At 41.9% G+C, this 15075-nt stretch overlaps 2 protein-coding genes across 2 annotated transcripts in view; one reads left to right on the top strand and one right to left on the bottom strand.

Moving 5' to 3' along the window:
• MLLT1 (MLLT1 super elongation complex subunit) overlaps positions 1-12431 on the top strand; it is a gene marked incomplete at its 5' end in the record, with an annotated part of 28071 nt that extends 15640 nt beyond the window's left edge. The window contains 8 exons of the mRNA XM_082495363.1: positions 700-825; positions 2587-3132; positions 6854-6941; positions 7756-7867; positions 9172-9271; positions 9490-9561; positions 11323-11394; positions 11880-12431. Coding sequence (XP_082351489.1) covers positions 700-825; positions 2587-3132; positions 6854-6941; positions 7756-7867; positions 9172-9271; positions 9490-9561; positions 11323-11394; positions 11880-12008 — 1245 coding nt within the window. The 3' untranslated portion in view covers positions 12009-12431. The remainder of the gene's footprint in view (positions 1-699; positions 826-2586; positions 3133-6853; positions 6942-7755; positions 7868-9171; positions 9272-9489; positions 9562-11322; positions 11395-11879) is intronic.
• LOC309681428 (acidic leucine-rich nuclear phosphoprotein 32 family member B) overlaps positions 1-15075 on the bottom strand; it is a 239592-nt gene that overhangs the window by 64950 nt on the left and 159567 nt on the right. The window lies entirely within an intron of this gene.

Below are 15075 nucleotides of genomic sequence, written 5' to 3'. Positions count from 1 at the left end.
AGACCTAGGCAAATTAGTGCAAGTCACAAAGCATGTTAAGATTTTAACCAGCCAAAGAACGTCAAGACTATATTCTGAGACACCCCCGTATATAGTATGGTATAATTATGTTCTGTTTAAGGACTTTATTCAAGATGATCTTAATTGCTGGCAAAATTTTCTTCTGAAAAAACATGTTTCTAGCTTGAAAAATTAAAAAAGTTAAAAAGCTGTGGAGAAGTTTGTCAATAATAAAACTCAAAAGTGGCAAGTTTGTTCTTTTTTTTTTTTTTTTTTCTGAATGAGTGAATTCAGCTTCTCCTAAGTTGATGAAGTCTTGCTCATTCCTTCCAGATTTGCCTTGCTACCCGTTCACAGGATAAAAGCATTTGCAGCAGAACCACAGTTCTTGTCCAGAGTTTTATTGCCTGCTTGTGCTCACAATATTGGAGTTTCCTTTGGGAAAGATACTTGATATTGCACGTTGCCTTTCTTTCCTTTTTTTTTTTTTTTTTTTTTTTGTGGTTTTAATGTTCTGTATTTGAGGAGTTGCCTTGAAACTGAGCATTACCTAGACAATAGCTTTTTATGGCCTTTAAGTAGAGGGGAAAACATCCAAAAGATGAATGTGTGTTAATTGAGCAAGTGACTTAATGTAATCATGTGTTAATAGTCCGTGCAAATTTACTCATACATAATTTTTCTCCTCTCTATTACTAGGTGATGGTAATGCCAGAAGGAGCAGAAACTGTTTCAAGGCCAAGTCCTGATTATCCAATGTTACCCACAATACCACTCTCTGCCTTCTCTGATCCCAAGAAGACCAAACCATCCCATGGGTCAAAGGTCAGTGAAGCATGCTTTTGTGTCATCCGGAGGTGAACAAGTCTTCCAGGACTTGCTACTAAGAGCTTGTTTAGCAGCTATTTTTGGCTACATCTGACTCTGAAAATGTCTTCCTTGTACTCTGTAGTTCACTAGCTAATGGTCTGGAACTTACCATAATTTAGGAGCCCTTTTTATGATTTGCTAGACTTCTCTACAAGGAAATTTTGAAAAGAAAGTGTCCAAGACTGGCATTTTTTGGTGAACCATATCTTCCTCCTGATCTGCTATAGCAGATAAAGTTGAATGAAGCCCTCTCTGATTCTTCTGACTTGTAGCTTTGAAGCTGAGGATGATGTATGTGGAACTTTCGCTGTCTGTCATGTAAAGCTGTACTCTAAGTCCTTGCATTTCTTCACAGCAAGGCTGAGTCGAGTCAGCACTTCCTCTATCATTAGGACTACTTAAGGTAGTGGTGTAAAGACCTTCTGGTAGAAGGTCCAGAACCTAAAATATGCTGCACTTGGTCAAACTAGTGATTTCGAGATTTGATGTTTGCATTCAGCAGTGTCTAGTTCTTGACACTTTCTTCTTTTTTTTTTTTCTTTTTTTTTTTTTTTGAGTTCTTGATTTTTCTTTTTTTCACTTGTGCTGAAGCTATTTTTGTGTAATTCTGCATTGGAGAAACAATCCACAGGCAATGTGTTTTGAAGAAGCTTACATACACGTTATCAGCCTGAACAGTCACAAATATTAAAACCAATTCATTTTATGGTGTAATTCAATTCTGATATCCATTTTGTTCGGGGCTCTGAGCACTTCTGGCCCTTCAGTCATGTCTTCTAATGTTGATGTTATGAAACAGAATAAAGATGACTTATCTGTCAGTGGCTGATTTAATTTTGGTCAAGAATTAAGCATTAGAAAACAGAGAAGACAGAAGAGAAATAAAGGGCTCTGACACAAGCTCTGGTGAAAATTGCCAGTAGCTAGAGAGACAACAGTCTCCTGCTTCTCTTCCTCCAGGTTGCCCTCAGAGGTGCACGTGTGTTTGTGTCTCCGCGTATTCAGTTCATACACCAGCGTCTCCCCACAAGACCCACTTCTATAAGTGTTTTGAGTTCACATGTAATTCGCAAAGGGAAGTTTGCCTTCATGCGTACCTCACTCTCAGGGTAGGCAGGGTCCTAATGATTGGTGTCTTATTAAAGGTGATAAAATGCCTGCTGATATCGGAGACTTCGGCTATCTTATGGTTGTGGGGACATTCAGCGTTTTTGTCAAGTTGCAGTGTGGTTGATGTGGTGATTTGGGGGCTAGGCTGATGACATAGCTTGCATTTGCCATGGATGTGATTTAACCTTAAAAAAAATCTCTTTAGTTGCTGGGTTTTTTTCCCTAAAATGTGTGAAGTACAACACAGCTTGAGTGGGTTTCCTCTTACCTGGCTTCAGATGTTAACCCTGCAGATTAAATCTGAACAAAACATCTATAGGTGTTTATAGACCTCCTTTTATAGACCATGGAAAAGAACAGGCATTTGTGAAACACATTTCATCCTGTCCTAATGTAGATGTTGAAGTGGCTACTGTCAATTTCTGTCCATCGGCTTTAGTGAAATCTAGATGTCTACCTCAGAGGTAGGTAAGTACATTAGGCATGTGTGGGTGGATGACTACATGAAACAAATGCTTCAATGTGAATTATGAGAATGTGTTTTATAATTCTCTGCAGAGCTTCAATTTCATACCTAGCTTGCATGTTTCTGTTGCTGAATTTTAGGATGCAAACAAGGATAGTAGCAAGGCATCTAAGCCACACAAAGTAACCAAGGAGCACAGAGAGAGGCCAAGAAAAGACTCTGAGAGTAAAAACTCCTCCAAAGACCTTGAAAGAGAACAAAACAAGCCTTTGAAGGACTCCTCCAGAAAACCGACTGAGAACAAACTGCCTAAGGAGGAGAAGGCACCTCCAAAAGCTGCTTTCAAGGAACCAAAACTGGCCGTGAAGGAGACCAAACTGGAGAACACATCTCCAAAGGGTGGGCCACAGCCGGAGTTAAAGTCTTCCAGCAAGAGGCCCTCCAATGTGGAGTCACCAAAGCCTAGTGCCAAAAAACAAAAAAAGAGTAGCTCCAAAGGGGTAAAGAATATCCTAGGGACATCTCCCAGAACCTCGTCTTCCTCATACCCAGAGAAGAAACAAACCAAGGAGAAGATGAATGCCAAAGTGGAAAAGGTAAAATCTGAAAGTGAAGCCAAGGAGATCAAAAAGCCTGTGGAAATGGAGGAGTCGAATTCAGAGGATGAAACTTCTTTCAAGTCAGAGGTGAGTAGGGATTTGTCCTTTACCAGAATTTTTAAGTGTGCTGCTTAAATCCCTGCATGAAAAAGATGTTGAAAAATATTTCCTCAGATAAGACAGAGAACCAGACTGGCAAATGCATAGGCTGGGTTGTGTCTCAAATAAAACTCTTCTTTAAAAATCCTGTCAGTCACTATTAATTATTACTGCTACCTGGTTGACCTCCTGTTTCAGATACGCAGTTCCATTTAGATTTATCTGCAGGCAGAGTTATCTAAAAGTCAGAGTTTAAGGTTATGATGTCTCATTGCAGTGACGTTTATTGAGCTAGAGTACAGTAGGCGTAGGTACACTTTCTACCTGCTTATGATAACGTAATGTTGTTGAAAGTGATCTTAATTCAGAAAGGAGGAAATAATTTCAGTTTTGTTTCTGGGAAAAAAAAAAAAGTATTAAAATGTAAATAAAAAACCCTACTCCTGACGTGGCCTGTAAGAAATGTGCTATTGGCTAAAGCTCAAACTACAACCACATGGCACTAAACCTAAATAAGTTGTGTTGTAAAATATAAAACAAATTATGTTATTGTACTACTATTTTTAAAAGCTGTCTAAATATTTTTTTCCTTTTTACAACTAAGAACGTTTCTCATCCTCTGTGTTCTAGAAATCATTTTCCAAAAGAAGGCAAAAAAAAAAAGTAGGAGGGGAAAGAAAGACATCACTTAAATCCAAACTCTTGCTACTTTTCACTCGTGTATTTTATATTTGGTATAAAGAAGCCATATGTCTTCTAATAGGATTCACAGGATAAAATCACATGAATTTTTGAACTGCTTCCTACTGACCACTTTTAGAAAGATTTGTTTTACTAGAATAAATCTTGTAGGGACAATTTGTATTATGATTTAATCAGCACCATGGTACAGTAAGTATTGATGTGTTTATTTTGGAAAGGATTTTTTTGCAAAGGATTCCTGGTAAAGTTTATTGGGGAAGTGTTAATTCTAGTTACTCTGCAAAGATCTTTTCTAGATTGATTAAATGTGTAGCTTGTGCGTTAGGAAGAAGCAGCTGCTCTCTACTTTTAGCCTTATATCTGAAGTACAGCAATGTGTAGCAAGCCCGTAATTTCTGTACCTGATATGCGGCCCTCACTACGAGCTTCTGCTCTCTGCTGATCTCTGTTAAGTCCTGAGTGTCTTGTACTTCATTATTTCTTAGGTGTCGTCCATCCCCTTGGGACTCACCATGCAGCTGTAAGCTGATAGTGCTGTTTAGACTGTTCCATGAAACCACAAGCTGTGGTTGTGGTTCCACAGCGTCTGCTGCAGTCCTGTCCTACCCCCACCAAGCTTTGTATGCCTCTGTGTCCTCTCTTGCACCAGCTCTTGTGTCTGTTGGATGCTTGACAGAGGTATTTGAGTGCTAGCCCAGAAGGAGGGCAGGAATACTCAGTGTGATGGAGGGAGAACCATGGCAGCTGCCAGTCAGATCAGCTTAGGTTTCTGTGGAACTTGAAGCTTAAGGGTGTAACTGCATAATGCATTGGCATCACAGAGAAGACTGTTTGAGTTCCTTTTCCACCCTGGGGGGTTCTCTTTGCTCCCAAGCCTGCAGTTTGCTACTCCATCGTTTGTACTGGTACAGCTGTTTGGATCTGTGTGGTAAGCCACATCACTAAAGCGAATGAGCAGCTGGAGGTGGACTGGGGCCCGGAAACTCTTAAATCAGCTTTGCTGCTGCAGCCAACGTATTGTGCAACATGCTCTGAGGCTGCAACTCCACGATGGCTTTGAGTTGACATCTTTGCAGGCTGCTGTTGAAAGGAACAGTCTTGCTCTCATTTGTGCTGCTGGCATGAGAGCTCATGTGCTTTGCAGTGGGCTGGAGGAGCTTCTCCTTCCATTTCAGCTCCTGCTGAAAGTTAGTTGTCCTTTCTCTTTTTTTCTTTCTCTCTCTCTTTTTTTTTTTTTTTTTTTTTTTTTTTTCCTTCCCCCATGAAGTCCCGTTCCCTGAACTGGCCTCATGCTTGACTGCCTAAATGCTACTGCTGACAAAAGAGAGAGGCTGAGATGTGAGGGCAGGATTGCTTTTTTCCATTGTCGGCATGTGCTTTTGTCATATCGCAGTGACAGTAACTGCAGCCTGAGCATGCAGAGCATGTCCAGCTGGATGCCTCCTAAATGGTTGAAATAGCTGATAGGGTTAATAGCAAAAGGAGAGATGAGGGTCTACACTACTTCCAACTTCTGCTTCTTAGGTCCTATTAAGTCATTTTAAGGGAACACCTGCTAGATTATCAGGAATGAAAGATACTAAGATTGAATCTGTAAGACACAAGAGCTGTGTTCCCTTATCTTGAAAATATTGCTCTTTCATGTTGTAATTTTTCAAAAAAAAACAGGACTGCTGCAATGTGCCAATACATCAGATATTGGCAGTGTTAAATTATTCTCCTGTGCTACTGAATAATTTACAAGGGTTGTAATAACCCTTCTTGACATTTTCCCCGCCTTCTTACAGTTGAATAAATGAACCTCTTAACAATACTTGGGTGACAAATTATAGGGAAGGGTGGTATTTGGATGAAAGTACTGCCACCGCTTTCACTTATTAATACCCAAAGCTGCTGATGTGCTCTTTCTACCTGTTTACAATATTGCTGTAGTATTAACACTTTCTGTAATAAAGTTTATTGATCAAGTGTGATTTTTCTAGCATCAGGATTTGGTAGTGGACGTAATAGGCGGATTCCCAGTAATGGTGCAATGAAATTGAAATGCTAAATTTCCAGTGAATTACTTAAAAAAAGGCAAGATAATATTACAGTACATTGAGACTCTTTAAACTACATCTTACTGAGTAACAAAAACCCCTTTAAGATTATTGTAATAGTCACGCTGGTATTGGGGGTGAAATAGTTGATTTAGCCTTCGCTGCCACCTCGTGGTCCTTTAAGCTAAAGCATGTGATTGCTGTACAATATCTGGGTTTAAGTTAGAAACATACATAGCACTAAAACTTTGTTTCTGGATGCTGTTATTAGCAGTAGTTCATCGTATGTTTTTACGCAGTCTTACTGCATAGTCTGCTCCTGGCATTTCTGCTGGATACTGACAGTGAGTGGTGTTGGTTTCTCAAGAGTTTAGCTGGTTTCTGTTATGTTTTCACAATAGACTGGAAGCAGTACAGTGGATCACTCAAATTGGTGTAGAAACAACTCTTTTGAGGGTATTGTAATAAATTAGAAGTAATTTTAGAGTCAAGTGAGCTAATTAGCATAGGCAGCCTTTCCATGTTTAATGATCAGTATGAGGTGTTCAGAGGGCACATTGGTGGGTTACAATAAGTACGCTTTTTAAAAGTGCTTTAATAATTGTCCTAAGTTGTATGCTAGTCATCTCTCGCATTTCAGAGTTAGTGTGTTTTCACTTCTTTCAGACGCTATTATTCATCACTTGAGACTATTTGAAACTAGTGGCGTGAAGGGTTTTGTTGGCAGCTGATGATGCTGCTGCCCAGGAGTGCTGAGCTCCAGTGCATCAAAGTTTTCATAAATGTCGTTTTTATTTACTGCACATTTTGTATATTTTCTGTAATTCCAAGAACTGCATTCAGTGATGTATGATGCTGTAGAGTGCTCAAATGCTGCTGTCTCACTGTGCTTTGTGCTCTGCACTGGTTTTCCAGATTAGAAAGGTTAAGATTCTTTTTCTTTTTTTTCCCTTTTATGGGGGGTTAAGTCTGTCCAGTCCAGCCCTTCCAACTCCAGCTCCAGCTCCGACTCCAGCTCTGACTCTGATTTCGAGCCATCTCAGAACCACAGTCAAGGTGTGTTGCAAGAAATAAAATGTGTTAAAATCTTCCTTGCATAACCATAAAAGGCTCGTGAGAATTAGATCTCTTTTCCTAGCACCATATATATTTAAGGCTAATACAGTTTCTTGTATGCAACCATATGTTGAAGCTGTGACGCTTCAGCAAGAAAAGGCAATAATGTTGTAGAGTAATCATGAACAAGTATTTTTCTTGTTTTGGCAGTTAATTTATAAGTACGGTATCTCTCTGGATTTGGTTCTTTCCCTGTTGGCTTTGGTTTCCGCCTCAGTTTATAAATGTGTTTGCTGCTGCTTGATCTATAGTGTCACCAGAGTATTTCTGCTCCAGTCTCATATATGCTTTATTAAAAATTATAAATGTGACATTCATCACTTTGCCAGCACACAACATAGCTTCTTTTTCAGATTCCTCCACTGGTAATCCAAAGAGATACACTGTGGCAATAGTACATGTTCTAACCTTAGTGAATGCTGTGTTGCTACAAATATTGTCTCGAGTGACATTTCAAATAGTCCCCAAATGCATGAAAAATGTGTCCTTTTGTTTTCATTTCATAAGGGAGTGGGAGGATTTGGGGAGAGGCTAGGGTAGCTTTGCAGCAGTTGTAAAGTTTGCCAACTCTGCTTTAGTTTTGAGACTGAAATACAGTGTCTTTTGGCAATATCTTTGTGCAAAATGAAACTACCAGTGACATCTTATTGCGAAACCTTGATGTATCTTAATAATAACTAATCCAGTTTAGAGCAGATAGCTTGGATGCTGCACGTGTCTTTGTGATGAATTGCTTTCTCCCCTCTCATCCCAGGCCCACTGCGCTCCATGGTGGAGGATCTGCAGTCAGAGGAGTCAGACGATGATGACAGCTCCTCTGGAGAAGAGGCAGCAGTCAAAGCAAACCCAGTCAGCCGGGATTCCAGGTGGTAACAAATCAGGAAGAAAGATATTTGTTGTCTTTTTGCCCTCCATGTTTGGTATTTTTGTGTGTCCTCCTTTTGGAGGGAGGAATCAAAGTGATGGGGCTATCTGTGAGAGGAAAGTGTGAGAGAAGGAGAGAAAGGGCAGATGTGTGGAGTACTTAGCATGGGGTGGGGACGCAGAGTCGATGAAAACAGCAGGGTGAGAACAGAATTGGATGCGGGAGATCACCGGAGCTCAAAGAGAGGAAGCCACTGGGAAGTGGTATGTTTGAGTTTGCAGGTGTTAGTGACTGAGCCCCTTAAAATAGTCACCTAATTGTAATCTTCAGATCTCTGCTGAGCTGAATGGTGTGTGACACCTTTGATCTGCAGAGATTAGAGAAGTGTTGTGGAGGCTGTCAGCATGTGTGCTCTTCTTACTGCATATGACTGATACAAAACTGAGAAGTCTTAGTCTTTGCCAATAGTGCGTGCTGACAGTTGGTTACTTGACTCCTATGGGACTTGGTTAACAGCTGTTTCCTGCTTTAGTCAATGGAAGTAGTTGAATTTCATCCTTCTCCCCTCAGGAAACACTGCTGTAGCCAAAACCTGGAGTCTGGGGCTGAATATTTGAAACCAAATGCTTGGCCCAGATACCGTTTGAAATTTGCAGCTGCTGCTTATGTTCACCAAAAACTAAGAAAAAAACCACAAAACTGTTGTTGCACTCTGCCACTATCAACTAAACAGGAACAGAGAGACTTTGAAGGATATTTTTTATACCTTAAGGGGATAGATACTAAACGGTTTTTCAAGTTCATCAAAAGTAGGATACCTGCTATAATATGTCTAGAGGGCCACAAGAAGAATGAGAATGAATAGGAAATCTCAAAGGTCATAACAGAAACACTAAAAGCATTTTCTTTGCCTGTGTTCTCAGTGGGGGTGTTGGTAAGCCTCTCATGCAGGTACTTTGTGATCTTGGAATGAATCCCCAAAATGAACAGTTGCTATTTGGGAAAATCAGGTGGTACTTACTCGTTTGTTGTAAGGGGACTTGTCTATGAAAGAGTTAAACTTCTAGCTGCAGTGTGTAAACTAAAACTCCCTGCTCTACTTGCCCAGGGAATGGAAGATGGCAAAAGTGACATCAGCTGGGGAAAAAATAAATTGTTGGAAATTACAGACTGACCATTTCTCCCAGACCGTTTGGCATTCTTTATTAAAGGGGAGAATTTCACTTAACTCTGGGTGGTTCAGTTGACAGCTGAGTAAGTCTCCCATTACCTGGTGATGCTAATTCTCTGCTGCTTGTTTTTCAGACTGAGCCTTAGTGACAGCGACAGTGATAACAGTGCAGATTCCTGCCTGCCAAGTCGAGAGCCACCTCCTGGTCAGAAACTGCCCCCAGCAAATAACAAGGTATTGCATCCTACATGCCCATACAATCCCACTTTCCACTGCTCTTGGTTCCTGCATTGTGTTCAGTCCATGGTGTTAGTTCTGACTTCCACCAAATTTTCCCTATTTCACTGTCTTCATCAGACGGGTATTTTCTCTGTCCACTGCTGTGCATCCATTAAACCACCGTGTTCTCTGAACTAATTTTAGTCCCTAATGTTGATTTCTTTTACCCTCAGGCATCTGGAAGAAAAAGCCCAGAGTCTTGTAACAAGCCAGAGAAGATCCTGAAGAAGGGAACATATGACAAGGTATGATTGAGGACTTGCATATCATAGAACTGTTGGGTGGTCACTAATGTTTCTGTGCAGAAAACAATTTGAGTCAGCCTAGGCTGTTCACATTGTTCTGTCTCGGCAAGTTAAAAGCTTGAGTATAATGAAAAACAGGTGTCGAAAGGACAGACTCTGGAGAGTGACACCGCAGAAATTGTATATATTAAATAGGTGGATCCCCAGGTTGTTTCCAATGTTAAAATTGTTTTATTGTTTGTCCTTTGTTTGAACCAATGGTCTGGCCACTGCTGCACTGGCGAGTGCCTCTTCATTAAAAGGCAGTTTTCATCTGTCATTGATCTTACAAATTAGGGATTCTTTGATGCTCTGCTTTGGTTTAGCTGAAACCTTTTTTATTCAATGAAATCCCTTCCTTTCTTGCCTCCAGGGAAGGCAGAGCAGTGTACTTTCTCCTAAAGCATGGCTAACTTGCGAGCGGATAGCCAAACCCCAAGTTGTTCAAAAGTTCTCCCACTGTGATTTTTTTTTTTTTTTTTTTTTTTTTCCCCTAAAGAAATCAATCAAACAGGAGCTTAATACTTCTTGGTCTAATCATTGAGGTCCTTGCTGTAATCAGAGAACCAGTCTGTAGCTCTTGCTTGTGTGTATTAACACTTTTTCAACAGAATACACCACAGGTTAATCACTTAATGTTAGGTCTAAGTGTGATCTTGAGATATTTGCATCTCCTGCTAGCTACAAAATATTCGACCGCTAAATACTGTTAACAATAGCTGAGATGGCTTATCTGAGGCAAGGTTTGTAGGTAATAGTATCTTTTATTAGACTACTTAATATAAATAGAAGGGAACACCCTTGAGACCCATTGAAGAGAGTGCCTGAAGTACCATCAGCTTTTCCAACTGGCAGAGGTTTTATAAAAGATACCAGCTCTCCCAGCAAGTAAAGCATTTAGTACTGTTAGGTGTTTTGGGAAACATGCTTTTCTCTGTGTGAATGTGCTGGGGAGGGATATATTTCACAAATTGGGGGGAGGGGGGTTGTTTGGGGGTGGTTTTGTTTAGGTTTTTTTTGCCTTGGTACAATTACTTAAATGAGTTCAGTTTGCTGATAGACACACGAACAACTGTGGGGCAGCTTTACAGATTAAGAATCTATACCCTGTGAGCAATCGTGAGCCAACAGAAACTTGCCTTGTTGGCTGCCTAAAAAGAAAAAACAAACAACCCTTATATAAGAACAATTCACATGTTGAGCTTGTACACAATCCTGCATTTCCCATTGTGGTGTATGGAAAACTACCTGGGAATACAGTGCACTCAAAGAATTTTTCCTTACCTAAACACAAATCACTGTTCAGCAGATTGCTGGCACGTTGGTCACTGCTGCAGGTATTTTCAGGTAATGAGTAGTTTATTATTACAACTCACTGATGAAGAACTCGCACTGAAGCTCGCCAAGGTGAACTTCACCTTGTTGAGGTCCTCTAAGCTCAAAGGTTCCGACCACTTCTTAAAGCTGGTTATAGATGTTGGTTTAATGGTGTCATTAACTAGTCTTGCTGGTTGTCTTCAGACCATCCATATTTGTGTGAAGTCTTTAGTCTCCCTGTACTTGATAAGGATGGAGGAGGCGGTAAAACATTTAGGGAAAAACTGGGAATAGGAACGTGACTGAAAGGGCCTCAGTTCCTCTTACCTTCACCAGGAGACTCACTTTGGCAGTCATACAAACATGCCACGTATGTCACTGTTTCTGTTCATGCCTCCTTTACAGGCCTACACTGATGAACTAGTGGAGCTTCACAGGCGACTAATGGCACTACGAGAGCGCAATGTGCTACAGCAGGTAGAGATCATTTGTCAGCTTTCTGGCAACTGTTGTACTGTGGGAATCTTTGGTGTCCAAGGGTCTCAGCTTGCCTCTCCTTCGTGAGAGGGTCTGGTTCACTTTGAAAGCAAAGATATGTAAAAAAAAAAAAAATCAGATGTGCATGCAATGTTTTTGTTGGGAAAGATACAGAAGTGTGGTTTGTGCATCTTTCCTCTGCTGTCCTGGTAGCAGTCCCAAGGTTGGGCTCTCTTGGTCTGATTTAAAAGGCAAGAAATGTGCCCACATTGCTTTCCCAACTGAACTAGTCAGGCATGCAGGAGGAGCTGGTTTGCTTTTTTGGGAGAGGGTTTGCTTCGTGTTATGAGACGTTCTCATCTCTGAGGCTATTCTAAAGGGATGAGGAAAGGACTGGATGGGTTGCTCTGTGTCTGCTGGCCTTTCTGCTGTGTTTAATCTTTATGAGGTCTCTATACACCCTTGCTTGTCTCCTTTCTGTTCAGATTGTAAATCTCATTGAGGAAACCGGGCATTTTAACGTTACCAACACAACCTTTGACTTTGACCTCTTCTCCTTGGATGAGACCACCGTCCGTAAGCTGCAGAGCTACTTGGAAGCAGTAGCAACATGACGCTTGGCCTTAGAAGCAGGCTGCTTTTGAAACCAGAAATCCCGTTTATTGGTACCAGGAAATGAACCCATGGAACTAGGCCTTCTTATTCTCTTGATTCACCCGAAGCACTGCCTTAGAGAACAGCCATGCTCGATGAATGCACAGCCAGCTGCACTTTCTTGTAGGCTTCAAACAAGCTCCCATATTGCTGAGTCTGTCCTCCCTAGCTTCATAAGTACGCTTGGGCACAGGTCCTGAGTAGAGCAAAAGATGTGCTGCACTTAGCTGCACAGTGTGACCTTTTTGGTTTTACTTCGAGAAACTGTGTTTTGAGAGCACATTTTCAGGCGTCTCTGAGATCTGAAGAAGTGTGGACGATGTTTTCTTCACCAAATCTAGGGACCAGCCTGCCTGCGGAGAGCTTTAGTGAGTCCCGTTTCCTCCAGCTCTGTGAAGAAGCGTTCATGCTGTGTAAGCGAGATTGGCTTTTACAAAGCTAGCCGAGAGACTGATGACAGAGGAGGCTTCCCAGGGGTCCTGCTGGTCTGCTGCAGAGGAAAGCGAACAGATTCCAGTTTTGATCACTTGCAAGTTAGTTCTGCCATGGTTCGGTACAGAGCACTGCTGTAATTTGGCTCCCGATTCCTACAGGGCATCGTTCCACACGTGGGACCTTCAGCTCCCTGCAGAGACAGTTTGTGCTCGTTGGAGAGGCCTCTAGAATCTGCTGTCTCCTGCTGGGGTTTTGAGATGTCTTGTTTGTTGATCTGAGCTCCTAAACGAAGTCTCGCTCCTTTCAGTCTGCTTTAACTGTAATAGGACTACAAAACTGTAAGCTGTATATTTTATATATATATTATATATATGTATGTACTGTATGTATAAGAAGGGCCTAGTTGGGTCTTACGATCTTAAGGGTGTGTTTTTCTGTTATGTTTTTTAATGGCTATGGCAGGGGAAGGGCGCTTAATAAGATTTGACTTGTTTGTTAAAATGCCTCTTGTGGACAATTTTTAGTGTATGAAAACTGAACAGCAATCTTCAAAGCATTTTGTGCTCTGGAAGGGACTCACCTGTTGTCTTTTCATTTGTCAGTGTTTAATAACTTTGCCAAAATACGTGATTGGTTTCGTTCTATGTTCTCAAAGAGGAATCTCCTACAGTGGCCCCTATAGTAGTGGCTGTACTTTGGGAAAACCAAAACAAGGGAGAATTTTATGTTGGGACACGCCTGGAAAAGACTGATATAAAACCCTAGTGAAGTCAGGTTTGTTTCCTCCTCCCTTTCCCGCCCCGCTGCCAGCTAAAGAAATGGCAGAAAACAGTAAACACTAATCCAGAATCTTTCATATATTTCTAGTTAAACTAGTCTTGACTTCCAAGTGTTGTCTAGGTGGGTGTGAGAAAGTCTCTTAGCTTTCATCAAAACCGTATTACACTCCTGTTCCCTAAATTCAGTATTTTTTGAAGAATTGCTCTGTTTTTCCAATCAGTGTGTAAGCTTTTGCCAAATGTTAAGTGGGCTGCAGGCAGCGAGGAGGAGAGCAGCGGTGCAGAGGAGCCCTCCGCTCGTGAGTGGACCTCCCGTATCTGTGAAAGCCCCGTGTGGGAGCTGGGGGATGCATTACGCCAGCATTTGCTGTCCCTTCTCCATTATGAAATTGCAGTCCCTTGTTTTGGGTTACCCCTTACTTTATCATGGAAATGTTGCAACTAATCAACTTAAGTGGCAATATGATGATAAGCTTGTTTGAGTTGGGTCATGTTGACCCGATTCCCATTAATTTTGTCTTTGTACCATCTTTCATGTGTCTTGTGTGTGTATATATATATAAAAAAAATCAAGCTCATGCCAGGTGCAAACCCTGTCACGACAGTGATCTCAGCTGTTTTCTTTCTTGATGGACAATGCCAAGCCTGGATAGAAACCCTGTGCGCAAATGTACACTGAGAAGGTGGAGGACAGCAGGAAGAGGAGGAGCTGCGGTCCTGTCTTGGTTGGCAGTGGGATGCATCGTGGTGGAGAACAGCAAACGCAGTCCACGAGTATCACAGACTCGCCTGTGTGCTGTGTAGGTGTGGTGGGTATGTGCGAACTGCTCATGGTCTCTGTTGGGTCTGTGGCATGGAGGAGGCAAGCCTTGTGAGGTCGTTACAGCCCCAAACTTGGCTCTCTGGGTGTGCGGAGCCTCCTGCCCGCTGCCCCCAGTGAAGGGTGGGGTTGGTGACATTGTCCTGTCCCTGAAGCAATAGGATCAGCGGTGGTAGCCAGCCTGAGATCTCCCGAGGTCTTTTGCCTCCTCTCTCCGCCCAAGTAACCTACTCCCACAGCCATGGCATCTGTGTTGCCCATCCTGGCAGCAATTCTCCTGGGACTGTCAGTAGCCTCCAGAGTTACTCCACGAGGGATGGGAGGTGCCCCCTCCCTTCTGCCCCCTTCTCATGGTAGGATCGGAATGGTCACACTGATCCCAGCCAGTCCAGGAACACATGTGGGAGGGTGTTCCTGAACTTGGCTGGAAGCACCCGGTGCTCCTGCCCATGGCTGTGGCATCATCCTGTCCTGGAACCGACTTTATTTGTGAAGTCTAATGAGCATTGATAGGAATTTTGTTTGGTTTTTATAAGAAGTATTTTACACATGGATTTTTTTAGACTGTTTATAATCTCCTTGAAAACCTGAAATAGGATTGTTCCCCCAGCAATAGTTCTTTTCCATTGTGTGCACATGATGATTTGTTACTAAAAGGTTTCTTGCAAGTACTTAGTTGTTCTACAGAGTTGTTGTTTTTTGGAGTATGTGGTAGCGTCGGGGACCACAGGAGGAATGACTCTGCAAAGAAGGAATGGTCAAATTTGGGCCTCATCTTGTGTCCCCTTCTAGTTACATATGAACGAGTTCCCTGTGTAGATTCTCTATAGGCTGGCTGAATGCTGTTCTGGACATGCCGTGTACAGGTATTTGTGGATAAAGTGTTTGTTCTTGTGTCACTCTTGAGAGCATGGATGGATTATTGTACTATAGGAAGGAGGCGGCAGTGCTGCTGTCAGCATTGCTTCAGGTCTTCGAGGATGTGTAGTAGTT

This window comes from Vanellus vanellus (assembly GCF_965231255.1).
Source record: "Vanellus vanellus genome assembly, chromosome: 25".
Taxonomy (NCBI): Eukaryota; Metazoa; Chordata; class Aves; order Charadriiformes; family Charadriidae; genus Vanellus; species Vanellus vanellus.
The sequence above is the reverse complement of the archived record's forward strand: the minus strand, read 5'-3'. Positions and strand labels throughout refer to the sequence as shown.